The sequence below is a fragment of the Thamnophis elegans genome, chromosome 16 (genome assembly GCF_009769535.1).
Source record: "Thamnophis elegans isolate rThaEle1 chromosome 16, rThaEle1.pri, whole genome shotgun sequence".
Classification (NCBI taxonomy): Eukaryota; Metazoa; Chordata; class Lepidosauria; order Squamata; family Colubridae; genus Thamnophis; species Thamnophis elegans.
The window spans coordinates 1,631,377-1,657,118 of NC_045556.1; the positions used below are offsets into that span (position 1 = coordinate 1,631,377).

Here is a 25,742-nt window from a genome sequence, read left to right on the forward strand (position 1 = left end):
GGTTAGAATCAACATTCTTGGAAGGAAATATGGTTTCATATATATATATATATATATATATATATAAATATATAAATATATAAATATATAAATATATATATATATATATATATATATATATATATATATATATATATATATATATATATATATATATATATATATAATTATGGACTTTCTCTCTCTCTTTTTACAGTTTAGTTCAGTGTTTCTCAACCTTGGCTACTTTTAAGATGGTGGACTTCCAACTCCCAGAACGGCTGGGAGTTGAAATCCACCCGCCATCCAAGTTGCCAAGAATGGGAAACACCGATTAAAGGTTGAACTCAACCCAGACGGTGGTTGAATCAGTTTCGGGGCCCTGATCGCAGAACCTGAAGGGTGGTGGGGCAGCATGGGGGGGATTTCAAGAGGATTTGGGGCAACCTGGACACGCCAGGGACATCCAGTCATCTGACTGGTCTCGGGCATGGCCGTAGACATGTGTTTTCCGCCATTTTGTAGTGGGAAGGTGGCTTCAAGGCCTGGTCAGGAAACCATGGAAACGTAGCCTGTTTCGTGAAATGGATGCTGCCTGGGAAACGGCTTGTGTCCCGTTCCTTTGGGAGAAGAGGACACCCCCAGAGGTTCTCAAACATTTTGAGATGCTGGAGTTGATCCAATGGTAGACAGATAGCACATGGCCACAGTTCTGCTGTTCGGGACCAGGAAGGAAGGGATACTGTTTGACCCCCTTCCCCATATTGCCCCATGTGGGGCAACCTGGGAATTGAACGTGCCATATACAACCTGTCCCACTGGCCCCTCTTGAATTGGGGTCCCCTTCCCAAGCCTGCTAATGATCTCCTCCCCCAGGTTTCTACAGTGGTTCCCCCAGCTGCTGATCCTTCAATGACATAACCGGAGGCTTTTATCTCAATCTTCTTCAAGGGAGCAAAAGTTTGGTTTTCCTACGGTTGAGTTTCTTGCGTCCAGGATTTTTCGTAGGGATGTGGGAGAAATCAATTCCTTTTTTACTAAGGGGGCTTTCTTAACAGATTCTCTATTTAATGCATAATAGTCTTAACGGCATTTCAGATGTATTAAATTTTGCTAATTAAAGCGGGACGATGAGTATATATATTTTGCAAAAAGAAAACCCAACGGTAACTACGTTAAGGTGATTAACTTTTGAGATGTCTATTGTACCCCCGATGCTCTTTTTAACAGGGATTTTTTAAAATTGTGTGCATTTTTGTAACGTGTGACTTACTTTTTTTTTTAACCCTTGTGGGATGGCGGATCTTTGCCTTTCAAATAGTTGCCCTGATCAAATGGGAATTTGTGTGATGGTAGTGTGTGAAGCAGGTATAGGAGATTAACTACAGTTAGGTTACCCATGTCAGCACATCTGTTGATTTGGCAGGAAAGAGGCCTCATGAAATGAGCATTATTTACTGTTAAGGTCATCGTGCTTAGCAGAGGAACCTGACATGGGTGTCTCAGATCATAGAATCTTAATTAGTCTTAAGTGAAAATACCTCTTTGAAGTGATCAGAAATGAAGGGAAGTTGCGAGTGATTCGGCCTTGGGAACCTGTTGGCCTTTCAGGTGGTCTAAATGACCTTTTCCTTCATGGGACATGCTGATGAGGACTTCTAAAACCAGTCTTCCCAACTTTTAAAACGTGTGGACTTCAACTTCCAGTATTCCCCAGTATTCCTCTGGGAGTTGACCTCTACACATCTTAAAAGTTTCATGGTTGGTTTGGCTTAGCAACCTCTTGAAGCCTCCACATATCCTGTCCTTTTCCTGGGCACAAATTGGCTCTTCTCTTGACGTCGTCCGATTGCGATGGCCCAACTCTCAAAACTTCCCTGACTGACCACGTGATTGCAGTAGCTCTGCCAGTGCCTTTGTGTGCCATGCGGTGATGTGGAGAATAGGTTGGTTGATTGAGGTGGATGGATGGATGGCTGCTCCTTGGTCTTCATCCTGGATAGGACAAAAGGGTCCTTTCCCCCAAAGAAGGGAATTGTAAGGGCAGTGTTTCTCAACCTTGGCAACTTGAAGATGTCTGGACTTCCAAGTCCCAGAATTCCCCAGCCAGCATTCGCTGGCTGGGGAATTCTGGGACTTGGAAGTCCAGACATCTTCAAGTTGCCAAGGTTGAGAAACACTGTGTTAGGGACCTCCAGAAGATAGGAGAGCTTTTCTCGAGAAGATTTCAAAGCCCATCGTAGACTTAAGAAACAAGGACCAGCTGCTTGGAGACCATGAATGGTCTGTTGCTTCCACCTGGCTCTTGTCTTACCTTCTACCAACTCGATGGCGCTTGTGAACTTAAAGTATGGGGTGGGGTATTCCTCCCCCAACACCAATGAGCAGCCCCCAACTCTTACTATTTTTTTCAAAGCAGGTACTTTCCACGGTGAAGTTTTTGTAACTGCGCAAAACAAGAGACGGTTATTTTTGTATGTTTGCTTAACAGCAAGAGGGCTGCTTGAGCTGAAGGAGGCGGTTGCTGTAATTAAGACTTGTGTAAAAATAATAATAATAAAAACCCACCGCTTTTGATACTGTCAAGTAGATTTTAGCTGCAGCATGCCGGAAGGTGACTCTGGGTGTGTTTTTTCCCCCCCATGGGTGTTTAATTTTCTTAGGCAGATCCCAATCCTAAAGGTGTGTTTCACTCTTGGCGGAAGGTCCTTCCTATTAAATTCTGGTGCTTTTGTGTGTCCTTCCTGTTAAATTCTGGCTTTTTTTTTAAATTTTTAAAAGTGTATTTTAAAAGTCAAGCACGCTTGACTTTTTTTTTTCCAAGGAAAAGTAAATTAAGCCATCAGGAAAGTGGGATTCTGTGACTATTTATGAAAATGGGACCGGAGAGAAATCCCATTTTTTTTAATGCTTTAGGAAGACTGAAGCAGAGGTGTGTATCCTTGGCAAATTTTAAGACTAATGGACTTCAACTCCCAGAATTCCCCAGCCAGCATGAGGGAAATGGCTGCCCGGGGGGAATTCTGGGAGTTGAAGTCCACGAGTCTTAAAATTGGACACCCCTCACCTAAAGTATTGATGTTCTAAGCATGGGCCTGCCTGAGCTGACGTGGAGAAGCTCCTTCCATCTGCCATAATGTATGAAATTGCAAATAAATGAGACTTTAATAAAAACCAACCTGTCCTCTTCCTCTTCTGGGACTTTTTCTGTTGAAATTTAACAACCAGCTTCTGGCGAAACCATTAGAAGTTGGGCTCATGTGACAGCCATGGATGCTACGGAGGGCCATGAATTCCATTCTTTTCCTTCCTTTCCCAGTGGTTAGAATGCAGTATTGCAGGTTAACTCACTGCCCACTGTCAGCAGTTCGATCCGGACTGGCTCAAGGTTTGACTCAGCCTTCCGTTCTTCCGAGGTCAGTTAAAATGACGATCCAGATTGTTGGGGAAAACAACAATCTGGAAACCATCTAAAGGGCCGTAAAGCATTGTGAAGCGGTATATAAGTCTTAAGTGCCGTCCTTTAACTTGGGAAATGCTCCCCATGGGCCGACCTGGGCCTTGGAGACGTCCACTTCCAATCACTTAGCCTGAAATGCGTCTTCAGCGTGAGCACACGGGTGGAAAATTCAAAGCAAATCCAAAGCGGATTAGAAAGAAGCAGAGAAGGAAACCCATTGCCGTATCGGAAGATTTTATTCCACTGGATCCCCGATCCCTGTGTTAGTTGGGGGAAGACCCCCCCCACTTCCTTCACCCAAGGCGCTGACTTTTAGCCCCGACCGCCTCTACGTGGCAAACTTCGACCGACGCGCCCAGCTTCTGCAGCTCGTCCAGCCACACCGTCTGCTTGTGCGAAAGCCGATCACCGGGGCCCTTCACCTCCACCAACTGAATTGGGGAAGAGGCGGAAGAGAGCGTGCAAATGTCACTCCACAATCTGGATGAGCAAAATCAGGGCCTCCCTCCCTCCCCACCACCACCACCCCAAAAAATATAGAAAAATATCGCAAAATGCGCTCGCACAATCTTGCGAACGGCTGTAAAAGTGGGCCGTTGCTGAGCCCCTCCCCCCAAAATGAAGCCACGTGACCACAGGAAGGGTGGGTCGTGCAGCCATGTTGGAGCTGAGTCCCAAGTAACCTCTGGAGAGACCCTCGCTAAGCGTCGTAAGGTTGAGGACTACGGGTAGTTTGTGATTTGTGAGTCCAAGACAAATCTCTAGCCGTGAAACTCTTTCCAAGTATCAACTCTTCCCCACCTTTGGGAATTCCTCTCTTGGGCCCCCCCAGGAGGTTCAACCCATGAAATGGTTTGTATGAAAGTGTGCTGTTGCCAGGGATGGGCGAGGAGGGGGGGGATATTATTTTACTAATTTATTACTTTATTCTTTTTATTTCTTTTATATAGAATAGAATAACAAGAGTTGGGAGGGACCTTGGAGGTCTTCTAATCCAACTGTTGGGGCATTCACAACTTCTGGAGGCAACTTCTGTTCCACTGATGAATTGTTCTAACTGTCAGGAAATGTCTCCTCCGTTCTAAGTTGCTTCTCTCCTTGATTAGTTTCCACCCATTGCTTCCTGTTCTGCCTTTGGAGAATAGCTTGACTCCCTCTTCTTTGGGGCAGCCCCTGAGATAATTGGAAGACTGCTATCCTGTCTCCCCTAGTCCTTCTTTTTCATTAAACTAGACCTACCCAGTTCCTGCAACCGTTCCTCATATGTTTTAGCTTCCAGTCCCCTAATCCCCTTTATTGCTCTTCTCTGCACTCTTTCTAGAGTCTCCGCATCTTTTCCACATCGTGGCGACCAGAACTGAATGCAGTTCATGGTTTTCAGAGCTGCCTTGAGTCACCTGGTGCGACTCAAATTTATTTATTTCTAAAACGGATAAAAATAAATGAATAAATCTGCAAAGGCACCTTATATTGCCGGCTTCCCGTGCTCCAGACGACAAGATCGGGGAGGCCCCCCCTACAGTGGCGTAGATCTTGGGAGAGACGCCGGCAAACTCCACTCAGAAACGGGCCCCCCAAGCAGCAGACCAGGCTCTGCAAAAAGGAGGGAAGTGGGGGGGGGGGGCTTTTTTTGGAACTTTGGGAAGACACCCCCCCCCCCCACTTCCAGCAAAGCAACATGCGGGAATCTCGTTCTGTCTCTGGGATTTGCTCTGAAAAGCCAGGCAATCTGTTCCGTCTGCTTTGCAAAAGTACACCTGTGTCGGTGGCGAAATTCAAATGTTTTATTTACTACCGGTTTACTACCATGGGCGTGGCGGGGGAAAGGATACTGCAAAAACCCCATTTCCTTCTCTCTCCAGGAGAAGTGTACTGTAAAATCTCCAGTCCCTCCCCGACTCTGGGGCCAACCAGAGGTGGCCTTTGCCGTTTCTCCAAACTACTCAAAATTTCCGCTAACGGTTCTCCAGAACCCGTCCATACCTGCTGGATTTCACCCCTGATCTGTATGCTGTTGGCTTCTCTCTCCTTCTCTGGTCCTGAAGGTAGCTGAGAAATTTCCAAGAAGCCCCTTCCAGAAACCTAAAAGCTACTTTAGTAATAAAGCGGCTCCTTATTTTATTTCTTTTAATGTGCAGCTTAACCATATCTTCCTTAGACAAAGATTCCCCTCGCATATATGTGCTAATCGTTCCCGACTCTAGGGGGCGGTGCTCATCTCCGTTTCAAAGCCGAAGAGCCAGCGCTGTCCGAAGATGTCTCTGTGGTCATGTGGCTGGCATGACTCAATGCCGAAGGAGCACAGAAACGCTGTTCTCTTCCCACCAAAGGTGGTCCCTATTTCTCTACTTGCACTTTTTACGTGCTTTCGAACTGCTAGGTTGGCAGAAGCCGGGACAAGTAACAGGAACTCACTCCGTTACGCAGCACTAGGGATTTGAACTGCCAAACTGCCGACCTTTCTGATCGACAAGCTTCAGTGTTTAAGCCACTGAGCCCCCATATCTTCCTTGCAAAGGACTGCTTATACATCTCAGCGACTTTAAGATGGATGGACTTCCAACTCCCAGAATCCCCCTTTTTTGGCAGCCGGGCTCCGAAGTTTCCAGAACCTGGGGTGGTTTTCTAACCATCTCTGGCGACGTCAGGAGGAGGGAACTTGGCCCTGCGGGTATCTGCAAAGGTGCCCTTCCCTCCCACTCACCTGGGCTTGCTGGAGGGAAGAGAAGCGGTCCCAGTCGATCAGCCCTGACGCTTTGCCCTTCTGGGCAGCCCACACTTCGCCCACCCACTCCTGGAGCGTCTCCGTCGAGGCCTCGTGCACCGACTGCAACCTGGGCTCGATGGCCGACCGGCGGTTCTTGTAAAAACTGCTGGTGTAGAGGTCCAGGGGGAAAGCCTAGGGAGGGAGCGGATAACCCCACTTAAAAAAACCCCACGCATAAAGGACAGAATAAGAATCTTTTGATAAAAGAGTATTTGCAGCTCAGGGTTGAACGGTGGGAGGGTCCTTGGCGGTGCCCTTTTGAGTTTGGCGGTTTTCTTGCGGGCGTTTCATTGCCCAACTAGGTAACATCATCAGGGCTGGAAGGAGAGCAAGCCCCACTCCTTCTAGAGCTGAAGTTGTTACCTACTTGGGTAATGAAAGGTTTGCAAGAAAATAAGCAAGTTCAGAGAGCACCAAGGACCCCACAGTCCTCCTCCTCCTCCTCCTTTCCAGCTCTGATGATGTTCCCTAGTTGGGTCATGAAACATCTGCAAGAAAGCCACCAAGCTCAGAGAGCACCAAGGACCCCACAATCCTCCTCCTCCTCCTCCTTTCCAGCTCTGATGATGTTCCCTAGTTGGGTCATGAAACATCTGCAAGAAAGCCACCAAGCTCAGAGAGCACCAAGGACCCCACAGTCCTCCTCCTCCTCCTCCTCTCCTTTCCAGCTCTGATGATGTTCCCTAGTTGGGTCATGAAACATCTGCAAGAAAGCCACCAAGCTCAGAGAGCACCAAGGACCCCACAGTCCTCCTCTCCGTTCTAGCTCTGATGATGTTCCCTAGTTGGGTCATGAAACATCTGCAAGAAAGCCACCAAGCTCAGAGAGCACCAAGGACCCCACAGTCCTCCTCCTCCTCCTCTCCTTTCCAGCTCTGATGATGTTCCCTAGTTGGGTCATGAAACATCTGCAAGAAAGCCACCAAGGACCCCACAGTCGTCCTCCTTCACTCTGCAAACCCCTTTCCCTTCTAGCATTGATATTGTTCCCTAGTTGGGTCATGAAACGTCTGCAGGACAATCACCAAGCTCAGAGAGGCACTAAGGGCTACACAGCCCTCTTCCCTCTCCTCCTCCAACCCACCACCTTCCAGCACTGAAGATATTACCTAGTAGGGTGTTGCAATGTCTGCAAAAAAACCCGCCAAGCTCAGAGTGCGCCAGGGACCCCACAATTCAACCCTGAGCTGGGGAGCCGAGGTGGCGCAGTGATTAGGGTGCAGTACTGCAGGCCACTTCAGCTGACTGTTATCTCTAGTTCAGGGGTTCAAATCTCACCGGCTCAAAGGTTGACTCAGCCTTCCATCCTTCCAAGGTGGGTGAAATGAGGACCCAGACTGTGGGGGCGATATGCTGACTCTGTAAACCGCTTAGAGAGGGCGGAAAGCCCTATGAAGCGGTATATAAGTCTAACTGCTATTGCTATATTTTCTTCCACCCCTTTGCCCATTCCGAACGCAAAGCTTACCTGGTATGGGTTCCTGAAGACGTCGGGGATGCCATCCATGAAAAGGACGTCCCACATCAGGAGCCCAAAGAGGGCAGTAAATGTAGACCCTTCGCCATGGATGCCTGAGGAGGAGCCCAAGTGGGGGCCACAAGGAACATTTCGGAATATTTTTACGTGCCAAGGCAAAACATTCCAGCCCCGTTGATCATCATCAATCCAACCTTGCATTCCGCCTTGGCCTCAAACTCGCCAGCTGTGTCAAGCCTGCAATTCCAGAGGTTTCTAAGAAGAGGCTGGACAACCACTTGTCTGAAACGGTCTAGAGCAGTGTTTCTCAACCTTGGCAACTTGAAGATGTCCGGACTTCAACTCCCAGAATTCCCCAGCCAGCATTCGCTGGCTGGGGAATTCTGGGAGTTGAAGTCCAGACATCTTCAAGTTGCTAAGGTTGAGAAACACTGGTCTAGAGTCTCCTGCTTGAGTAGGGGGCTGGACTAGAAGATCTCCAAGATCCCTTCCAGCTCTGTTTTCCTTCCTTCCTTCCTTCCTTCCTTCCTTCCTTCCTTCCTTCCTTCCTTCCTTCCTTCCTTCCTTCCTTCCTTCCTTCCTAGTAGAGGTTTTTAAGAAGAGACTGGACAGCCACTTGTCTGAAACGGTCTAGAGTCTCCCTGCTTGAGTAGGGGGTTGGACTAGAAGATCTCCAAGATCCCTTCCAGCTCTGTTTTCCTTCCTTCCTTCCTTCCTTCCTTCCTTCCTTCCATCCATCCATCCATCCATCCTTCCTAGTGGAGGTTTTTAAAGAAGAGACTGGACAGCCACTTGTCTGAAACGGTCTAGGGTCTCCTGCTTGAGTAGGGGGCTGGACTAGAAGACCTCCAATGTCCCTTCCAGCTCTGTTATTCTATTCCTCCTCCTCCCCCCAGGGTCATTCTCACCAGCTCTGTCACCAAGGGAAGTTAGGAACTCGCAGTCTCCCAGTTCCTAGCCAGTCCCCTCCATAGCTACACCCCGCTGGTGTTTGGAGAAGTTAATCTGGAAGGACATTTTTTTGCCCTGGTGGCTCCAGCAGAGGCCGTTCCTTATTCTCCCTGTGATGCAACCGAGCGAAACAAAATAAGAAAAAGGTCACCTTGATCGAAGCCCTGTTGCTTGTAGTGGGCTAAGGCCAGTTCCTCAACGGAGCAGACCACCGCCAAGAGTTCTGCTCCCTCCGTTTGACTCTCCAGGATAAACACGGATTTGCCCATCCCGGTCTGTGGACAGAGTTTTCCCTTGATGGTCACCTGAGTCAAGGAAGAATCCTGGTTAAGGGATAAAGCAAGCCCAGGGATGTCTTCTTCTCCCACCCCAGGTTCTCCAGAGGTTTCCTCAACCAGCATAACTCTAGAGTGGAAAGAGTGGGTAAAGCAAGCCCAGGGATGTCTTCTTCTCCCATCCCAAGTTCTCCAGATGTTTCCTCAACCAGCATAACTCTGGAGTGGAAAGAGTGGGTAAAGCAAGCCCAGGGATGTCTTCTTCTCCCACCCCAAGTTCTCCAGAGGTTTCCTCAACCAGCATAACTCTAGAGGGGAAAGAGTGGGTAAAGCAAGCCCAGGGATGTCTTCTTCTCCCACCCAAAGTTCTCCAGAGGTTTCCTCAACCAGCATAACTCTGGAGTGGAAAGAGTGGGTAAAGCAAGCCCAGGGATGTCTTCTTCTCCCACCCCAGGTTCTCCAGAAGTTTCCTCAACCAGCATAACTCTGGAGTGGAAAGAGTGGGTAAAGGAAGCCCAGGGATGTCTTCTTCTCCCACCCAAAGTTCTCCAGAGGTTTCCTCAACCAGCATAACTCTAGAGTGGAAAGAGTGGGTAAAGGAAGCCCAGGGATGTCTTCTCCCACCCCAGGTTCTCCAGAGGTTTCCTCAACCAGCATAACTCTGGAGTGGAAAGAGTGGGTAAAGCAAGCCTAGGGATGTCTTCTTCTCCCACCCCAAGTTCTCCAGATGTTTCCTCAACCAGCATAACTCTGGAGTGGAAAGAGTGGGTAAAGCAAGCCCAGAGATGTCTTCTTCTCCCACCCCAGGTTCTCCAGAAGTTTCCTCAACCACCATAACTCTCGAGTGGAAAGAGTGGGTAAAGGAAGCCCAGGGATGTCTTCTTCTCCCACCCAAAGTTCTCCAGAAGTTTCCTCAACCAGCATAACTCTGGAGTGGAAAGAGTGGGTAAAGCAAGCCCAGGGATGTCTTCTTCTCCCACCCCAGGTTCTCCAGAAGTTTCCTCAACCAGCATAACTCTGGAGTGGAAAGAGTGGGTAAAGGAAGCCCAGGGATGTCTTCTTCTCCCACCCAAAGTTCTCCAGAGGTTTCCTCAACCAGCATAACTCTAGAGTGGAAAGAGTGGGTAAAGGAAGCCCAGGGATGTCTTCTCCCACCCCAGGTTCTCCAGAGGTTTCCTCAACCAGCATAACTCTGGAGTGGAAAGAGTGGGTAAAGCAAGCCTAGGGATGTCTTCTTCTCCCACCCCAAGTTCTCCAGATGTTTCCTCAACCAGCATAACTCTGGAGTGGAAAGAGTGGGTAAAGCAAGCCCAGAGATGTCTTCTTCTCCCACCCCAGGTTCTCCAGAAGTTTCCTCAACCACCATAACTCTCGAGTGGAAAGAGTGGGTAAAGGAAGCCCAGGGATGTCTTCTTCTCCCACCCAAAGTTCTCCAGAAGTTTCCTCAACCAGCATAACTCTGGAGTGGAAAGAGTGGGTAAAGCAAGCCCAGAGATGTCTTCTTCTCCCACCCCAGGTTCTCAAGAAGTTTCCTCAACCAGCATAACTCTGGACTGGAAAGGGTGGGTTAGGCAGTGGTTGAAGGAGGAAGTTTATCGACAAACATTTGGGCCATTCCTTGTAGAACTTGGGACCTCCAGTCTTTCCACTATCGTGGTTATAGCTCTTCTCTGGACCTACGCCATTAATTGACATCTTTTAAACTGAGGCCTAGAAAACATCCCCATTTCTCTGAGGAGAAATTTCCTCAGGTAGGGAACACAGCAGCTACAGATGGCCCTCAACTTATGACCAGTTGCTTAGCGAACCCAAGTTACAACGGGCCACTCCCAAAATACTCACAATCTGGTTTCAAAGTTATGAAGGCCACCCATGCCGTCACATGACATTGTGGGTCCTGGGCAACCAGGTCAATTCTCCACGGGTAAAACCGACTCACTTAACAACCAGAGCATTTGCTTAATGACCATCGTCAAATAAAAACCCGGTCTGCTCACGTGTGACCCCCCCCACTAACGACCACCATGCCTTAAGGCTGTAATTCGGTCGTAAGTCGAGTACTTACGTGGGTAACGTCATCCACAGAGAGGAGAGGCAGGTCGAGAAGAAGACGCTTGAACCTCTGGCAGGACGGGGCGTCCTTCATCCTTTGGACTCGCTGGGAGAGTCCGAGCCGGTGGCCTGGACGAAGGAAGGGATCCAGGAGGCCTTTCCGGATGGACGCCACAGCCTAGCAGCCAACCAGCGATTGCAGAGAGACGAAGAACAGAAAATAACCAAGATACAGAGGCCATTTCCTCGGTTCCACCACAAATGCGCGCACAACAAAAGTGCGCCTGACTAAACCGTGGTGTCTAAAGCGCGGTGACAAAACCGTGCGACGAATGAGCGACTAATTAGCCCTAAAGCGCGCCGACAAAAGCGTGCTGACAGAAGCGCGCTGTAACGTAACCCTCAACCTAACCCTCAACCTAACCCTAACTGTAAATCTTACCTTAAATGAAATCGCGCTTCGGTCGGCGCGCTGTTGTCGGCGCCCTTTTGAAATCGCGGTTTTAGCGCAGTGGTGTTGTCGGCGCGCTTATGACGTTCGCGCTTTTGACGGGTCACGATTTCCTCAACTACCAGACAGAGAGCCCCCCCCCCCTAGAAGGAGGCCTTCTAATTTAGTTTATTGTCACTGCACCTCGTACAACGAAATTAAACGCCACCTTCAGTGTGCATTACAAAAATAAAAACACAAACACACCTCCTTCACATTCTATATAATTAAAACGGAAAACCCCTGATATTGCATTAATATTGCACTGTGCAGTAGAAGAATTCAATCTGGTTACTTCCCTGGGATAGAAGCTTTTTTTCCAGCCTATTTCTCCTTGTTTTTATTATCCTGTACCGGCTGCCAGATGGTAATAGTTCAAAAAAAAAAAGGCGCCCAGAATGAAATGATCTTTTAAGAATGTTTTGAACTTTCTTTTTTCCAATATATTTTAGACGGTTTTTGTTAAAGATTTATACCGTCTATGGGTTCTGGGAAGTCGGGGGAGGGAAGACTGGGGGGGGGGGGGGAGGGAGGGATGAATATTAGGCTTGACGAGGGGTGTTAGGTTTTAAAGTAATATGATTGCACATGTATACTGTCTTCTCTTATTTTTTCTTTAAAACTAAGATATGTTAAGTATATTGATATGGAAGCATAAATGCCATCAACATAGATTGGAGTTTGCTCAGAAGCTGAAATACACCAAGTGAATGAGAGGAAGAGTGGGAAACAGAGGAGAGAAGAAAGATAGGAAGAGAGGGACAGGAGAGAGGAAGAGTGGGAAACAGAGGAGAGAAGAAAGATGGGAAGAGAAGGATAGGAGAGAGGGTAAGGGGGGAAGATGAGGAGGATAAGGAGGAGTGGAAGGAAGAGAGAGGAGAAGGAGAAAGGAAGGGGAAGTAGAGTAGAAAAGGGTGATGGAGGGAAGAAAGGAGGTAGAAGAGAGGCAGAAGAAAGAAGTATATGGAGAGCAGAAGAGCTAATAATGTGTTTTTATCTTTCTGGGTGTTGATGGCAAGAGGAACTGATGTAATTACTACTTAATACAATAGGATATTGGCTATGTAATAGTATACATGTGATTATTATGAAAATGGAAAATAAAAAAAGTATATTTTTTTAAAAAAAGAATGTTTTGAACTTTCTCAAGGCAGCGGGAGCTGTAAATCTCTTCCAAAAAGAGGAGGGGGCAACCCATGATCCTCTGGGCAATGGCATTGACCCTCTGGAGCTCCTTCCTATCTGCCATGGTGCAATTGGCAAACCACACACAGGTACAGTAAGTTAAAATACGCTCTACGGTGCAGCAGTAGGAGGTCACCAGTAGTTTTCCATTCCGTTGTTGCTTCCTGAGAAGTCTCAGGTAGTTCTACAAGAACGCTATTGGCAAGAACAATGTTGGGAGAGCCCATCCTGGTCCACCAGGACACCATAACCACGGAGACCACACACCCCAGGCACCTTACCTTCTTGGTGTCTTTCAAATGCTGGTGTAAGTTCAGAGCTAGCCGCTCCCACCACTGCCCTCGGCTGTCCACGCAGTAGTCTTCCTGAGCCAGGAGTTCTTGCAGCTGCTCCACGGCCTCCTAGCCAGGGGGACAGAGAAGCTCGTGAGAAGGTTGCAGAAGGCCAAAGCCCAGTTGGTTGGCAAGAAGACCCCAGCATCGTGGCCAGCCTCCCGACTCAGCAATGGATGTGGCCAGGCCACACCTCGTGATCATGGAGAGATTGAAGGAGAAGGATTTGCTGTCGGGCGGAAAGCAGGAAGAACAGAAGGACCAAGTCTTGGAGAGGCTTCTTCCGAAGACGTGGAAACGCCAAGCGTTAAAAATAGCAGCGGGGAAAGAGCAAAGCTTAAAAATAGACCAACATTAATAGCTTGCGGAGGATGTGAAGGAGGCAGAAGATCTTGAAAGTGTTTCTTGGCCACCAGCCACACCACGCACCTCCAGATGGCGAGAAGTTATCAAAATGCTCTCTATGTTGTTGTTGTTTTAAAAAAATTAAGAAAAGATTGACGCTACAGGTAGTTCTAGGCTTATGACTTATAATGGAGCATGCCCATCACGGTTTTAAGTTGCAATGGTCAAGTTGAGCCGAGGTGGCGCAGTGGTTAGAGTGCAGTACTGCAGGCCACTTCAGCTGACTGCTATCTGCAGTTCAGCGGTTCTAATCTCACCGGCTCAAAGTTGACTCAGCCTTCCATCCTTCCGAGGTGGGTAAAATGAGGACCTGGATTGTTGTTGGGGGCGATATGCTGACTTTGTAAACCGCTTAGAGAGGGCTGAAAGCCCCATGAAGCGGTATATAAGTCCAACTGCTATTGCTATTGCTATAAAACAAGTCAATTTAAAGTTAGCTTAGCAAGAAGAAGCTAAGATCAATGTAGAGATGTTATTAATTTCTTTATTTCTTTTTTCTCAATAGATTTTAGACTGTGTTTGTTAAAAATCTATACCGTGTAGGGGTTCTGGGAAGTCGGGGGGGGGAAGGAGGAGGGGGGTCGGGGGGGATATACATTTGGCTAGACACGATGTGTTAGATCTCAATGCAATGTGACTTCACATGTATACTGTTTTTCTCTAATTTTTCTTTAAAAATAGGATAAGGCAAGTACATTAACATATAGTGGAAATACACCGAGGGGAGGAGGAGTAGGAAAGAAGAAGGATGGGTAGAGAGGGAAGGGAGAGAAGGGAGGGGGGGAAGGCGAAAAGGAAGGGGGGGAGCGGATCTGGAGAGAGGAGTGGTAGAGGGCGAGGGGAAGTAGGGTAGAGGGGGATGATGGAGGGAAGATAGAAAGTTGGAGGGTGGAGGAAGAAAGAGGTGTATGGAGAACGGAAGAGGTATATTGGGCTTTTATTTTCTGGGGCATTGTCGACAAGAGGAATTGATGCAATTGTTGTTTAATACTGTATGGTGAATACATGTGAGTGTATGAAAATGAAAATAAAATATACTAAAAAAAAACAAGTCAATTAGAGCAGTGTTTCTCAACCTTGGCAACTTGAAGATGTCCGGACTTCAATTCCCAGAATTCCCCAGCCAGCATTCGCTGGCTGGGGAATTCTGGGAGTTGAAGTCCGGACATCTTCAAGTTGCCAAGGTTGAGAAACACTGAATTAGAGGACCAAGCTGATTTTGTGAGCCTTTTTTTTTGGCAGGGGTTTGTTAAAGTGAACGCTATCGTCGTAAAATGACGCCGTGGTCGCAAAGCGAACGGCCTCTCTCGTTAAGCGAGGCAATGGTTCATTTATGGGCTGGCTCAGGAAACCAAGTTCAAAGCTAGTCCCTCCTTGGGCAGGAGGCCCCCCCCCCGGCGACTTACATGAAGGTGGAGATCTTTTGAAGAGATCGATTACCTGGTACATGTGAAGCCTCTGCAGGATCTCCACCCCGTGCGACAGGATCCGGGTGTACACCCACCCCACGGTGAAACGCCGCAGGTATTCTGGGAGGGCTCGGTGATGGCTGCACGAGGAAACACGGAAGTCAATCTTCTCCGCCAGGTCATGGCTGATTGCACACCAAATCTCTCGGCTATATACCGTATTTTTCAGACTATCAGGCGCACCGGTGGATAAGGCGCACCAAGATTTCAAAGAGGTAAGTAAGAGAAAAAAGTTTTCGGCCTCCCCGGCCCCCGGGAGCACTCTGCAGGCTTCAGCAGGGCTGGGGGAAGGCAAAAACGCCCCCGTTTTTGCAAAAAATGGGAGGAAAACGGGCCGTTTTTCACAAAAACGAAGGTGTTTTTGCCTTTCCCCAGCCCTGCTGAAGCCTGCAGAGTACTCCTGGGGGTGGGGGAAGGCAAAAACACCTCCGTTTTTGCAAAAAATGGACAGTTTTTTTGCAAAAATGGGATGCAGGGGCGGGGCTTCGAGAGGCCAAAAATGGCTGTATTCGGTGTATAAGACGCACCGACATTTCCATGCTCTTTTAGGGGGGAAAGGTGCATCTTATACTCCGAAAAATATGGTATATACTGCATATATAGTAAAGAAATGGCAAATCATGGGGGGAAATGGATTTCTATTTTCCCAGCAGTTATGAATACATTTATACTTTATTCTCTCTCTCTCCTCTTTCTTTCTCTCTTTCTCCTTCTCTCTCTCTCTGTCTGTCTCTCTCTGATCAAAATTTCCTTCTTTCCATCATCTTCCATTTCTAATCTATCAGCCTCTGCCAAGGTAGCCTTACAACAAAGTAGAATTGGCTCAGCTGGTTGCCCTTCCTGTCTTTCTAGGTGAAAAGGCTGACATAAAAATTCCCTTTCTATGATCCTGTAATTCCTTAATTCGGGGTAGAGTTGGGGCAACTGAATGGAGCTGGGCATTTACTGGCCGGAAGCCCTTCCTGATGCCCATGCGGAGTTCACAGCAAATATCTTTTCTTTGCACCCTGAGAAACCTCTGGCGCTACCTAGGATTGAACTCCCAACCTTCCGAGTGGGAGGAGGGTGTCTTCACCACTAGGCCACCACGTCGATCAGATGTCAAATCTCCTTCTGTGTCTTTTACAGGGCTGAGGAGGTTCCTCTCTCAAGTTTCTTTCTCTTCCCGTTATGCAGCTCAGGGCCACATCCTCTCTTGTTGGATTCTTCCTTAGGCAGCATCTCTTCCCTCCCGTCCATTCTCATTGCAGTGGGGGATCTTCCCACCCCTCCATCTACACACCTGAGGGAAGGGTGTCCCTTCAGCTCCTGCCAAGATGCTTTCGCGGTCTCGTACAGGCAGCGCGCCTCTTCCCACTTCCCGCCGGTCATGGCCACGGAAATGTCATTGGAGGTGTGCGCAGCGGCAGCGTACCTGCGGGAAAATTAAAATCAGACGTTGCAACTCGTTCTGAAGATGACCGCTTCCCCCGCCTTATCCTATCACAAGTAATGCTGCGGCAAGAGGTAGTCCCCGATTAGAGACCTCAATTGGGACTTGCAACTCCATTGCTAAAAGATGCAGTTGTTAAGTGAGACGGCACATGACCGTGACACTTACCACCTCACTTCCACCACGGACATTTAAGTGAATCCCACGGGTCAAGGGGAACATGACAGAATTGCAACTTGCGACTTCCCTCCGGCTTCCCCATTGATTTGGACTATCATCAACGTGCAAGCCGCCAAAATCCCCAATTTTGAGCAAGTCACCGCAAGGAACATCATGGCAGCCCTCCGTGCAAGAACTGATCATAAACTGTTTCAACACCATCATGATTTTGGTTGCTAAACAGGGCAGTCAGTAACCGAGGACTAAATGTCTCTCTGGCACATAATCGGAAGCAAGAATGACCAATAACAAACTTAATTTTTTAAAAGGAAAGTTCTGTGCTGAGCCCCTTAAAGCAAGATCTATCTCTTGTTTAGCTAAACTTAGTTAAATCCATTGGTAATAAGTATAGTTAAATAAAAATTGATAACGATAGTAATGTATAAAATGTTGAGTTGTTAAGATAAGTAATAATTGGATATGAGAAGGGAAGGTTAGAAATATTTTTGGACTATATATAAAGATTATTAATAATAATAATTATAATAAAAAAACAAAACTATATACAGTTAAGTTTTAACTAATAGGGGGAAAATGTTATGATATAGGACATAGTTAAATAAAGAAAGGATAATGATAATAAATTATATACATGGAGGATTAGAAAATTTTGGTATTAAATATTATGGAAGTTTAGCTAAAACAGGATATGAGGACTTAATGTTAATGGAGGATTTTACAAATAAGTAAATGAAATGCCAGCATGTGGTTATGGATTGAATCTTGGTATATTTAAGGATGAAGGACGTTTAAATAACGATAGTCAAATAAAAGTGGAGGTATGATGATGTTAATATAGTAAATATAGATATTTGAATTAATATGAATTATATTTGATGACGATGGAAGAGATGCACAAAAGCTTTTTGTAACCAGCTGATATACTTTCTACAATATATGTTTGTTTTGAAAATAAATAAACAAAATAAAACAAAATAAAAAACCCAAGAGCTATCTCGTGGGCTTCGAAAAAAAGTTGTGAGGATTGTCTGTGGCCAGGACACACACCGTGTGTGTTGTGTGTGTGTGTTTGTGTCCCAGTAACATCATTCAGGTTACAAAGGTCATTTTCTTAGAGGATGGCTGCAAACACAAAAAGGAAGAGGATGAAATATATATTGACCGGAACTTCTCAGTGGGAAAAGAAAAATCTGTGTAAGAAACAAGAGTCACCTAGAACCCAGATTAAAACCTAGAACCCAGTCAGAACTGAAGGAGTTTCTTGGATGAGAAGTAAAACATCTTCAAGGGAAAAAGAACAAGTCCAGTTTTCCTTTTGAAATTAAAGAAAAAGCACCTTTGGGACAGAACATGATCTGGATGAATGAGAGTCTCCATAGACCAGTGTTTCCCAACCTTGGTGACTTTAAGTCCTGTGGACTTCAATTCCCAGAATTCCCCAGCACAGCTGGCTGGGGAATTCTGGGAATTGAAGTCCACAGGACTTAAAGTCACCAAGGTTGGGAAACACTGCCATAGACAAACCTAGAATTAATTTTCTCTCCTACCGAAGGAAATCATCCCGATCTTGAAATATCGGCGTTTTCCTGTTGACTGTGTAAGTAGGGAAGACGGTCCGGCCCATGTTGACCATCAGCACCGTAGAAAGTTGCCTTTGGCCGCCACTTCCGGCTTCTTCCTCCTCCACGGGATCCGTCAGGGAGAAAAGCAGCAGCACGCGGGAAAAAACAGCCCGGGCCTCACGACAAACCTTGATGCATTTCCCCGCAAGGACTTTAGCCCTGGAAACCAGGAAGAGAAGGAATCGGGGCTAGAATTCTCTCCACCCAGCTGCAGAAGTAGCAACCGTGCGACTACAATCCCTGACTTACAACTACAATCAGGAACACAATAGCTATCCTAAATTGGTGCGGTTGTAGGTATGAGCCACGGTGGCGCAGTGGCCAGAGTGCGGTACTGCAGGCTACTTCTGCTGACTGCCGGCTGACTGCAGTTTGGCAGTTCAAATCTCACCAGGCTCAAGGTTGACTCAGCTTTACATCCTTCTGATATGGGTAAAATGAGGACCCAGATTGTTGGGGGCAAAAGGCCGACTCTGTAAACCGCTTAGAGAGGGCTGTAAAAGCACCATAAAGTGGTATATAAGTCTAAGGGCTATTTCTAGTCTTTCCTTTCCTTTCCTTTCCTTTCCTTCCCTCCCTCCAGTTAGAATGCAACATTGCAGGTTAACTCTGCCAACTGCCAGCAGTTTGATCCTGACTGACTCAGGCGGATAAAGTGAGGACCCAGATTCTCATTTTATTGGCTGAGGAATTCTGGGAGTTGAAGTCCTCCAGGCTTCAAGTTGCCAAGGTTGGAGACCCCTGCTCTAGAATGACATTTCTTCTTTCCCATTCCCTCCAAGCATCCTTCCTCTTTTTAAATCCCCCAAATCCCTCCTTAAAATCCCTCCTTTCATCTTAGCGCTGTCATTTGGCCTCCTCCACCTTCTTTTTCCCCCAAGACAGCCTCGCAGCCGAAGCGTCAAGATCTGCCAATTATCCACGCATCCATCAAGATAAATCCTGGCCTCTCAGAATTAGCACGACATTCAAAGTTTGCATTATCAAAGGAAGCGGGACTGGAAAGCGACTGTCTGCTGAGAAAAAACTAGGTTAAGGACGGAGTTTTTCCTCCATCCTTAACCTAGTTTTTCTCAGCAGACAGTTGCTCTTTCGATGTGCCTTCCCCGGAGGGAAATGTGGGCATCATTCACAGAAGCCTCAATGATTCCATTAAATAAATAAATAAATTAAAAAAGGCCTGGTCTTTGCGCCTTAGAATTCTGTCCTATCAACAGAATTAAAAGCCTGGCGTGGGGGAATCCTAAAGACATATCAAAGACGGCTGATTCTGCTGTCCTTAATGAACACAAAATTAACTCCCTGCTCCATTAGAGGAATCAGATTATTCCTGATATGGATGGAAACTAATCAAGGAGAGAAGCAACCGAGAACCAAGGAGAAATTTCCTGGCAGTTAGAAGAATTAACCAGTGGAACCGCTTGCCTCCGGAAGTCGTGAATTCTCCAACACTGGAGGTTTTTAAGAAGAGATCGGACAACCATTTGTCTGAAGTGGCCTAGGGCTTCTCGCCTGAGCAGGGGGTTGGACTAGAAGACCTCCAAGACCTCTTCTCCAACTCTGTGATTCTGCTCCGTTTCTTTCTGTTCTGGTGCAGACTTCTGCTCTCTGCCCCGTTTCTTTTACCAGGGCCCTGAACGTTTTACCTTCGGGAGTCCTTCGGGATTGGGCGGCATATAAATTTTATAAATAAAATAAATAAAATAAAATACTTCTTTAGAATGACACTGCCAATCCCAGCTTGGCACGTGCCAAAGATGGAGCGCTGTCTTGCCAACCGGAGGAAATCTTCCAGAAGTTGCTGCTTGGGAGAAGTTGGGTTTTTCAAGTGAAATTCTTTCGCTAAAGCTTTCAACTCGGGGGCGGAAAGTAAGTCAAGGACTTCCGGTAGGTTTTGCAATTCGGCCTCTGCGAAGAGGGAAAAAACGGACAACCGTTGGAGATATAAATTAAGGAGAAACTTCCTTTTTTTTTTTTTAATTTTATGCACATAAGCACATCAACAGAACACATTAACAAACATTAACAAAAACAACCACATAACTTAAAAACAACATAGGAACAATAGGTTCCATCCTATATCACACAGCAGTTCCGAATTGGTTTCTTTGCAGTTAGTGTTTTCCCTTCTATACGTTTCTATCTTGCATTCATAATCTCGTTACTCATTGCCCATTTTTATATACATTTCTTTATTTATTTGTACTTAGCTACTTATGATCAAGTATTATTTACCTATATTGTGCTTTATATTCTTACTGTCATCTATTCTCTTACATACGGTTATAGGTATACATTCACATAGTTATTCTTTTTCTTTGCCATTCTTATATTATTATTATTATTCCATTTAAAAGGGGTATAAGGTATAATTTGGAATGTATTATTTACCATCCTTCACACCTGCTTTGACACCACCTTATTTTCTCTTTCTTTTCTTTTCTCCCTCCCTTCCTTCTCTACTCCCTTCCTTCCTCCTCTCCTTCCCCTTCTTCCTTCCCTTACTTCTCCCCTACTCCTACACTCTTTCTTTTCCTTCCTACCCTCTCCTTCTCTTTTTCTCTCTTCCTCCCTCCTCTCTTTCTCTTTCTCTCCCTCCCACCCATCTCTCCTTACCTCTTTCTTCTTCCCCTACCTCTCCAAGGAGAAACTTCCTAACAGGGAGGACAATTAGCCAGTGGAACAGCTGGCCTCCAGAAATCATGGGCGCTCCGTAACTTAAAACAGTCACTTATCTGAAATGTAGTGGTCCTCCTGCTTGAGCAGGGGGCTGGGCTAGAAGACCTCCAAGGTCCCTTCCAGCTCAATTCCTATTCCCCTTCCATTCCTATTAAATGCGGTTCTCAGCCGCCCCCCAAAGAACTCTGGGTCACTGATGTAGAAGCTTCGAGCTCTCTTTGGCTAGCAGGGAAGTCTCTAAATTAGTGGACCCAAATAGCTTTGAACCCTAGTGGACTTACCAGACTGCAGGAACCCTGCTTCAACAAGCTCTCGGATGACCGGTGAAAGTTCTGAGCTGATCTCTTCATATTCTATTTTATTCGTCTTTATCCAGGCCAATTTACGCTGGAAAAGCCGGACGTAGAGTTTCTGTCCACCAGCTGCAACGGAATGGTAACGTGAGAGAGAAGAAAATATATATATATATTTTTACAAAGATGTTTGGAAAAGTGGCATTGCGTGGAAATTCTGGGGAAACAACTGGACCTTTTGCCAAATAATCTCGCTCAGGAAGTTCGGCTGACCCAACTTCTCTGACGTGTCAAGCAATTTTTAATGATAAAAAGTGAGACTTTCTAAATAAATGGAACTGTTTACCAGCTAAATGCAGAATCTTAAATACACTTACAGGTAGTCAGTCCTTGGCTTCTGATCGCAACTGAAACCAGAATTCTTGTCATAAATAATTCTGCTTGTAAATCAAGTCACCACATGACCAAATTGGATTTTACATCCGTTTTACTATGTTTGTGAAGCCTGTCACTGCGGTCATTAAGCGAATCCCATGGTCATTAAGCCAATTACAAATGAAAGCTACCTGAAAGCTTGTAGAACCGAGCAATGGCCTCCGAATCGTCCTCATTGAAGAGTCTCCGGTCATCTTCGTTCTCCAGCACGGCCTCCAGGACCATGAGGAAATTTCGGAGGTAATAGGGGTGTCCAGCTGAATCCAGGCCAGGCCCAACCTCCTCACTTGAATGTGGAAAACTGGCTTTTTCTAAAGTTGCCAAACATAATTCATCCTCCACTTCAATTCCGGGCCCTGCCTCATCGTCCATAGAAAGCCGTTCCATCCCATCTCCTGTGGAACTGGAGAACTTTTGCATCTCATGGTGATTGTCTTCTTCTATCGCTGGATCTGGCTTGTTGGAGGAGAAACTCTGGGATTCCAACTTGGGTGGCTCTCCTTTAGGATAACTGGCTGTCACGCCTTCCTCCTCAACTACTGAAGATATTCCCAACTGTTGAACATCTAGATCCTTCTGGGGGTTACTCACCTGCTGGCGGCCTTTTCTTGGCAGCCCAAGTTCTCTGCACGTGAGTGATACCAGAGCAGGATCATTCAGGCCATCAGAGAGAGATCTTGGGTCATCTTCTTGCCCCAAACTTGAGATATCACCCTCCTTATTCAGAGCTCCAGTTGCCCATCCGAATCTTGATGGGGACAACTGGTCCTCCTTCAGGGAATCTTCACCCCAAGGTTTCTGGTTAGGTTTCTGCTCTGGGATGCCATCTTGAGATGGAGAAGGTTGGCCACCTTGAGTCAACCCATCCCTGCTGCGACCACGCCACCTCCTGGACAATCTGGTGGACAGGGTTCTCACGGAGATATTTTTAATGGCACCATCTCTAAGTTGGTCATCAAGCAGGGCTGGTTTTCCAACTTTCTTGAAATAAGGACTGGTCTGTTCTCCTGACTCCCTTTCTGTTTCCCGATTGTCTCCTCTGAAAAGGCTGCGATTTTTCTCAGGTGTTGAGAGCTTAGCGGCAAAATATGGACTCGAACTGACAGGCCCAGGTTCAGCTGACGGCCCGGGGGCGACAGCGGACGTTAAGCCAGTTGCATCCACATTGTCCTCATTCTGATTATTTTTGCATTCTTCGTCAATGTGCTGGTTGATTGTGTACCTTGGTATCGTCTGGCCACACAAGGGACAAGCAATTCTGGCGGGGGGAGCATTGTTAAAAAGGGAAAGAATGGAAGAAGACTCTGGAGCTGCAGACAGCCCCCCTCTGCCATTTTTCCTTGCGGGGTTTTTATTGCTCTTAGAGAGGAACAATTTTCTCCTGGGTCTTTTCTGGTCCGGAGGCCCGTCCTCTGCCATTGCAAGGCCCTAAAGCATGGTGAAATCAGAAGGGCTGCCTTTTCACAGCCTCGGTTCACGACAACATAGATTCTCTCCGATCCCACTTGCTGCACATTCTCTTCTCTCTTGCCTGAGGAGGGGGGGGGGGGAAAGAGCAGAAGCCACGTTAAGGTTTTGCAGAAAGAAATCACAAAGAATGATGACTGTGTTTCCCCTTTGTGAAAAATCAGGGAGTTAGCATTTCAAGAAGGGCCAAAGAATTTCATGAATCTTTACTCTAAGCTGGAGCCCAAAGCCCTAGGATCCTTCGTGTGTCACCTATGCAGATCCGGATGTAGAGAGGTGATGCGTTAAAACTCGATTTCTTCTAGATCTGCTTTCAAGTTCAATTTCATGGAGAACTTGAACTTGAAATTGTCCAGGTTTGTTGATTTAACACGGAAAGACTTCAGCGCCCTGTATAATTAAGAGTGACATCAGTGAAAGAGATTGTGCATTCAATGGTTTACGAGTCCCCGCGTGTAACACAAATAATTATTTCACTCTTCTTTGTGAATCTAATTGTAGATTATGTCTATACTAACAACCATAACACCTCCCAACTCTCAAAGACTCTGGACCGAGTTTAGATATATTCCATTCCTGCACATTTTTAAAATTATCTATCTATCTATCTATCTATCTATCTATCTATCTATCTATCTATCTATCTATCTATCATCTATCTATCTATCTATCTATCTATCTATCTATCTATCTATCTATTTATCTATCTATCATCTATCTATCATCTATCTATCTATCTATCTATCTATCATCTATCTATCTATCATCTATCTATCTATCTATCTATCTATCATCTATCTATCTAGTCTATCTTCTGTCTGCCTGTGTCTATCTTGTATATCACCTTTGTCTATCATCTATCCATCCATCCACCCATCTATCTATAATCTATCTATTCTATCATCTATCAATAATCTATATCTTACTATCATTTATCATCTAGCTTTACATAGTTGTCTCTATATTTTCCTTTTATCTCCCACATTTATACCTGTACATACATATCCTATTTATTTACATTTCTATGTTTGTCTTTCTGTCTTTTCCCTTTTCTTTCCATGACAGCCACTTCTAAAAGCAATACCTCTGTGCTTCCCTAACGCCCAATATAAGGCGCTAGCACAAGCAGAAGTTTTCCCAGGGCCTCCTGCATTAAAACTCTGCCACTGAGAATAACAATTCCCAAAATAACAATGCCCCAAAATAACAATGCCCAAAATATCGCGGAGCGATGCTCTCCGCAGCTGAAGGGGGGCTGCTGCCATCTCAGCTTGCACCGCTGAGATCTCCAAGCTTTCATTTTACACCAACTATTGAACATGGAAATTGTCCTTTACTCTGAGCTGGAGCCCAAAGCCCACCAGAGAGGCAAAGGCGAAGCGAAGCAAAACTATAAGCCGCAGAGACCGCGCTGCCAGTTCAGAATGAGCAGTTTAAAAAACCCTTCCTCCTTCTCATGCATCTAGTCCGCAGTACCTGCTGCTCCATCCTGGAAGGGATCCCTTATTGCATTTTGCAAAAGCAATAATAAAAAATTGTGGAAATTGGTGGAAAAGGCGTCCTTCCCGGGTGAAAACAGCAGCGCGGGGGGTGCAATGCAGGGGAGGGCAGAGGGGCGCGATGCAAACGAGCCCCGGACTCAGCTAAGCGGTAAAATTCATTCAAAAAAAATTGCAGGGGGCTCACACGGGGCTGCGCATGCGCGGTGCGATGGGTTCCCGCGTGCCGGGGAAGCCTCTTTGCCTGCACAACGTTCCATCTCGCCGCCAGGCCGTTGCAATCCATCCCGGATCCAGGCATGCAAGATCGATGCTGGAGCGGTCGATCGGTAGCCAGAAATTACAGCTGCAAATTTTGTCCAGCCTTTTTTTCTTCATATTTAAGAGTCCAATCCCCCAATTTCAGTAAAAGTAGCTTTTTCCCCCCCCTTCCTTCCTTCCAGGCCTGAAATGCAACCAGTTTTTTTTTTAAATTCTGGGTAGATAAACTACTCAATCCTTGCGTGCTTATTTTGCAATCTCTCTTATCTGCAAAGCTCTCCAGTTTTGGTGTGTTTTTCAAATTGGGAACGTTGGGTGGGCTTCGACTCCCAGCATCCCCTAGCCAGCATGCTTTTAGATGGATGAACAAGATGCACGATGATTGGGGAATGATGGCATCGACTCATCTTAAAAGTGGCCAAGTTGCTGTAGTTCCTAAACCAGATTGTTTCCATATCCTGTGGCAATGAGTTCCACAGGTTAACTGCCCGAAGAAGCCTTTTGTTTTTGAAAAGGGAACAATGTCCCCAAGTGAGGTTTAACTCCCGGAGACTGGCAGTCAAAGCCTTCTCCCCTTGCCCTCTCCTCCTGTAAGGACCCCCCCAACCACTTCCTTCATCTCTCCACTTTGCCCAGCACCATCCTTCCCTATAATTCCCAGGAAGGATAGATTCGCCTTTTGCATTTAGGACAGAATCTGGAGGCAATTTTGACTTCAAATTCTGCTGAATTCCCCAGAAGCATCTAACTGCCAGGTCTGGAAGGAAGATTTTGGAACAAATGCAGATGTTCCTACACTGGAGAGCTTTTTTGATGGTTCCGTTGGCAGCACACAAATCATTTCTGTGCAAGAAAAATCCCACCACTTCCTTGATTTTTTTCCCCCTGCTGCTTCCATTAGCTGACACAATCTTACACTCCCATCAATTAGATCGGCTTTTCCATTTTTAAAGACAGCAACCTTACGTTTCCTCCTTAATATGCTACAAATGCTGCTGTTTGCTTTTAGCCCAAAATTGGAAAAGCAATTCA

The 25,742-nt window shown here is 46.3% G+C and overlaps 1 protein-coding gene across 1 annotated transcript; it reads right to left on the reverse strand.

Annotated features, from left to right (window-relative positions):
• Positions 1-3,664: 3,664 nt before the first annotated feature.
• LOC116518916 (fanconi-associated nuclease 1-like) lies at positions 3,665-24,655 on the reverse strand. Its single transcript, XM_032232460.1, has 14 exons — positions 24,427-24,655; positions 21,615-23,014; positions 21,037-21,177; positions 19,789-19,984; positions 18,002-18,235; positions 16,125-16,256; positions 14,814-14,922; positions 12,918-13,037; positions 10,975-11,139; positions 8,786-8,939; positions 7,675-7,778; positions 6,144-6,338; positions 4,904-5,032; positions 3,665-3,870 (listed from the first exon to the last, which is right to left on the reverse strand). Exons 2-14 carry the CDS (start codon positions 22,900-22,902, stop codon positions 3,733-3,735), a joined length of 3,105 nt encoding a protein of 1,034 aa, XP_032088351.1. The 5' UTR covers positions 22,903-23,014; positions 24,427-24,655; the 3' UTR covers positions 3,665-3,732.
• Positions 24,656-25,742: the final 1,087 nt, after the last annotated feature.

Coding starts and splice junctions, on each gene's coding strand:
- LOC116518916 (XM_032232460.1), bottom strand. CDS start 22,902: ATGGCAGAGGACGGGCCTCCGGACCAGAAAAGACCCAGGAGAAAATTG. Junction 16,257..18,001: donor GATCGGGATGATTTCCTTCG/GTAGGAGAGAAA, acceptor ATTTTCCCGCAG/GTACGCTGCCGCTGCGCACA. Junction 13,038..14,813: donor AGAGGCTTCACATGTACCAG/GTAATCGATCTC, acceptor CCCCCTGGCTAG/GAGGCCGTGGAGCAGCTGCA.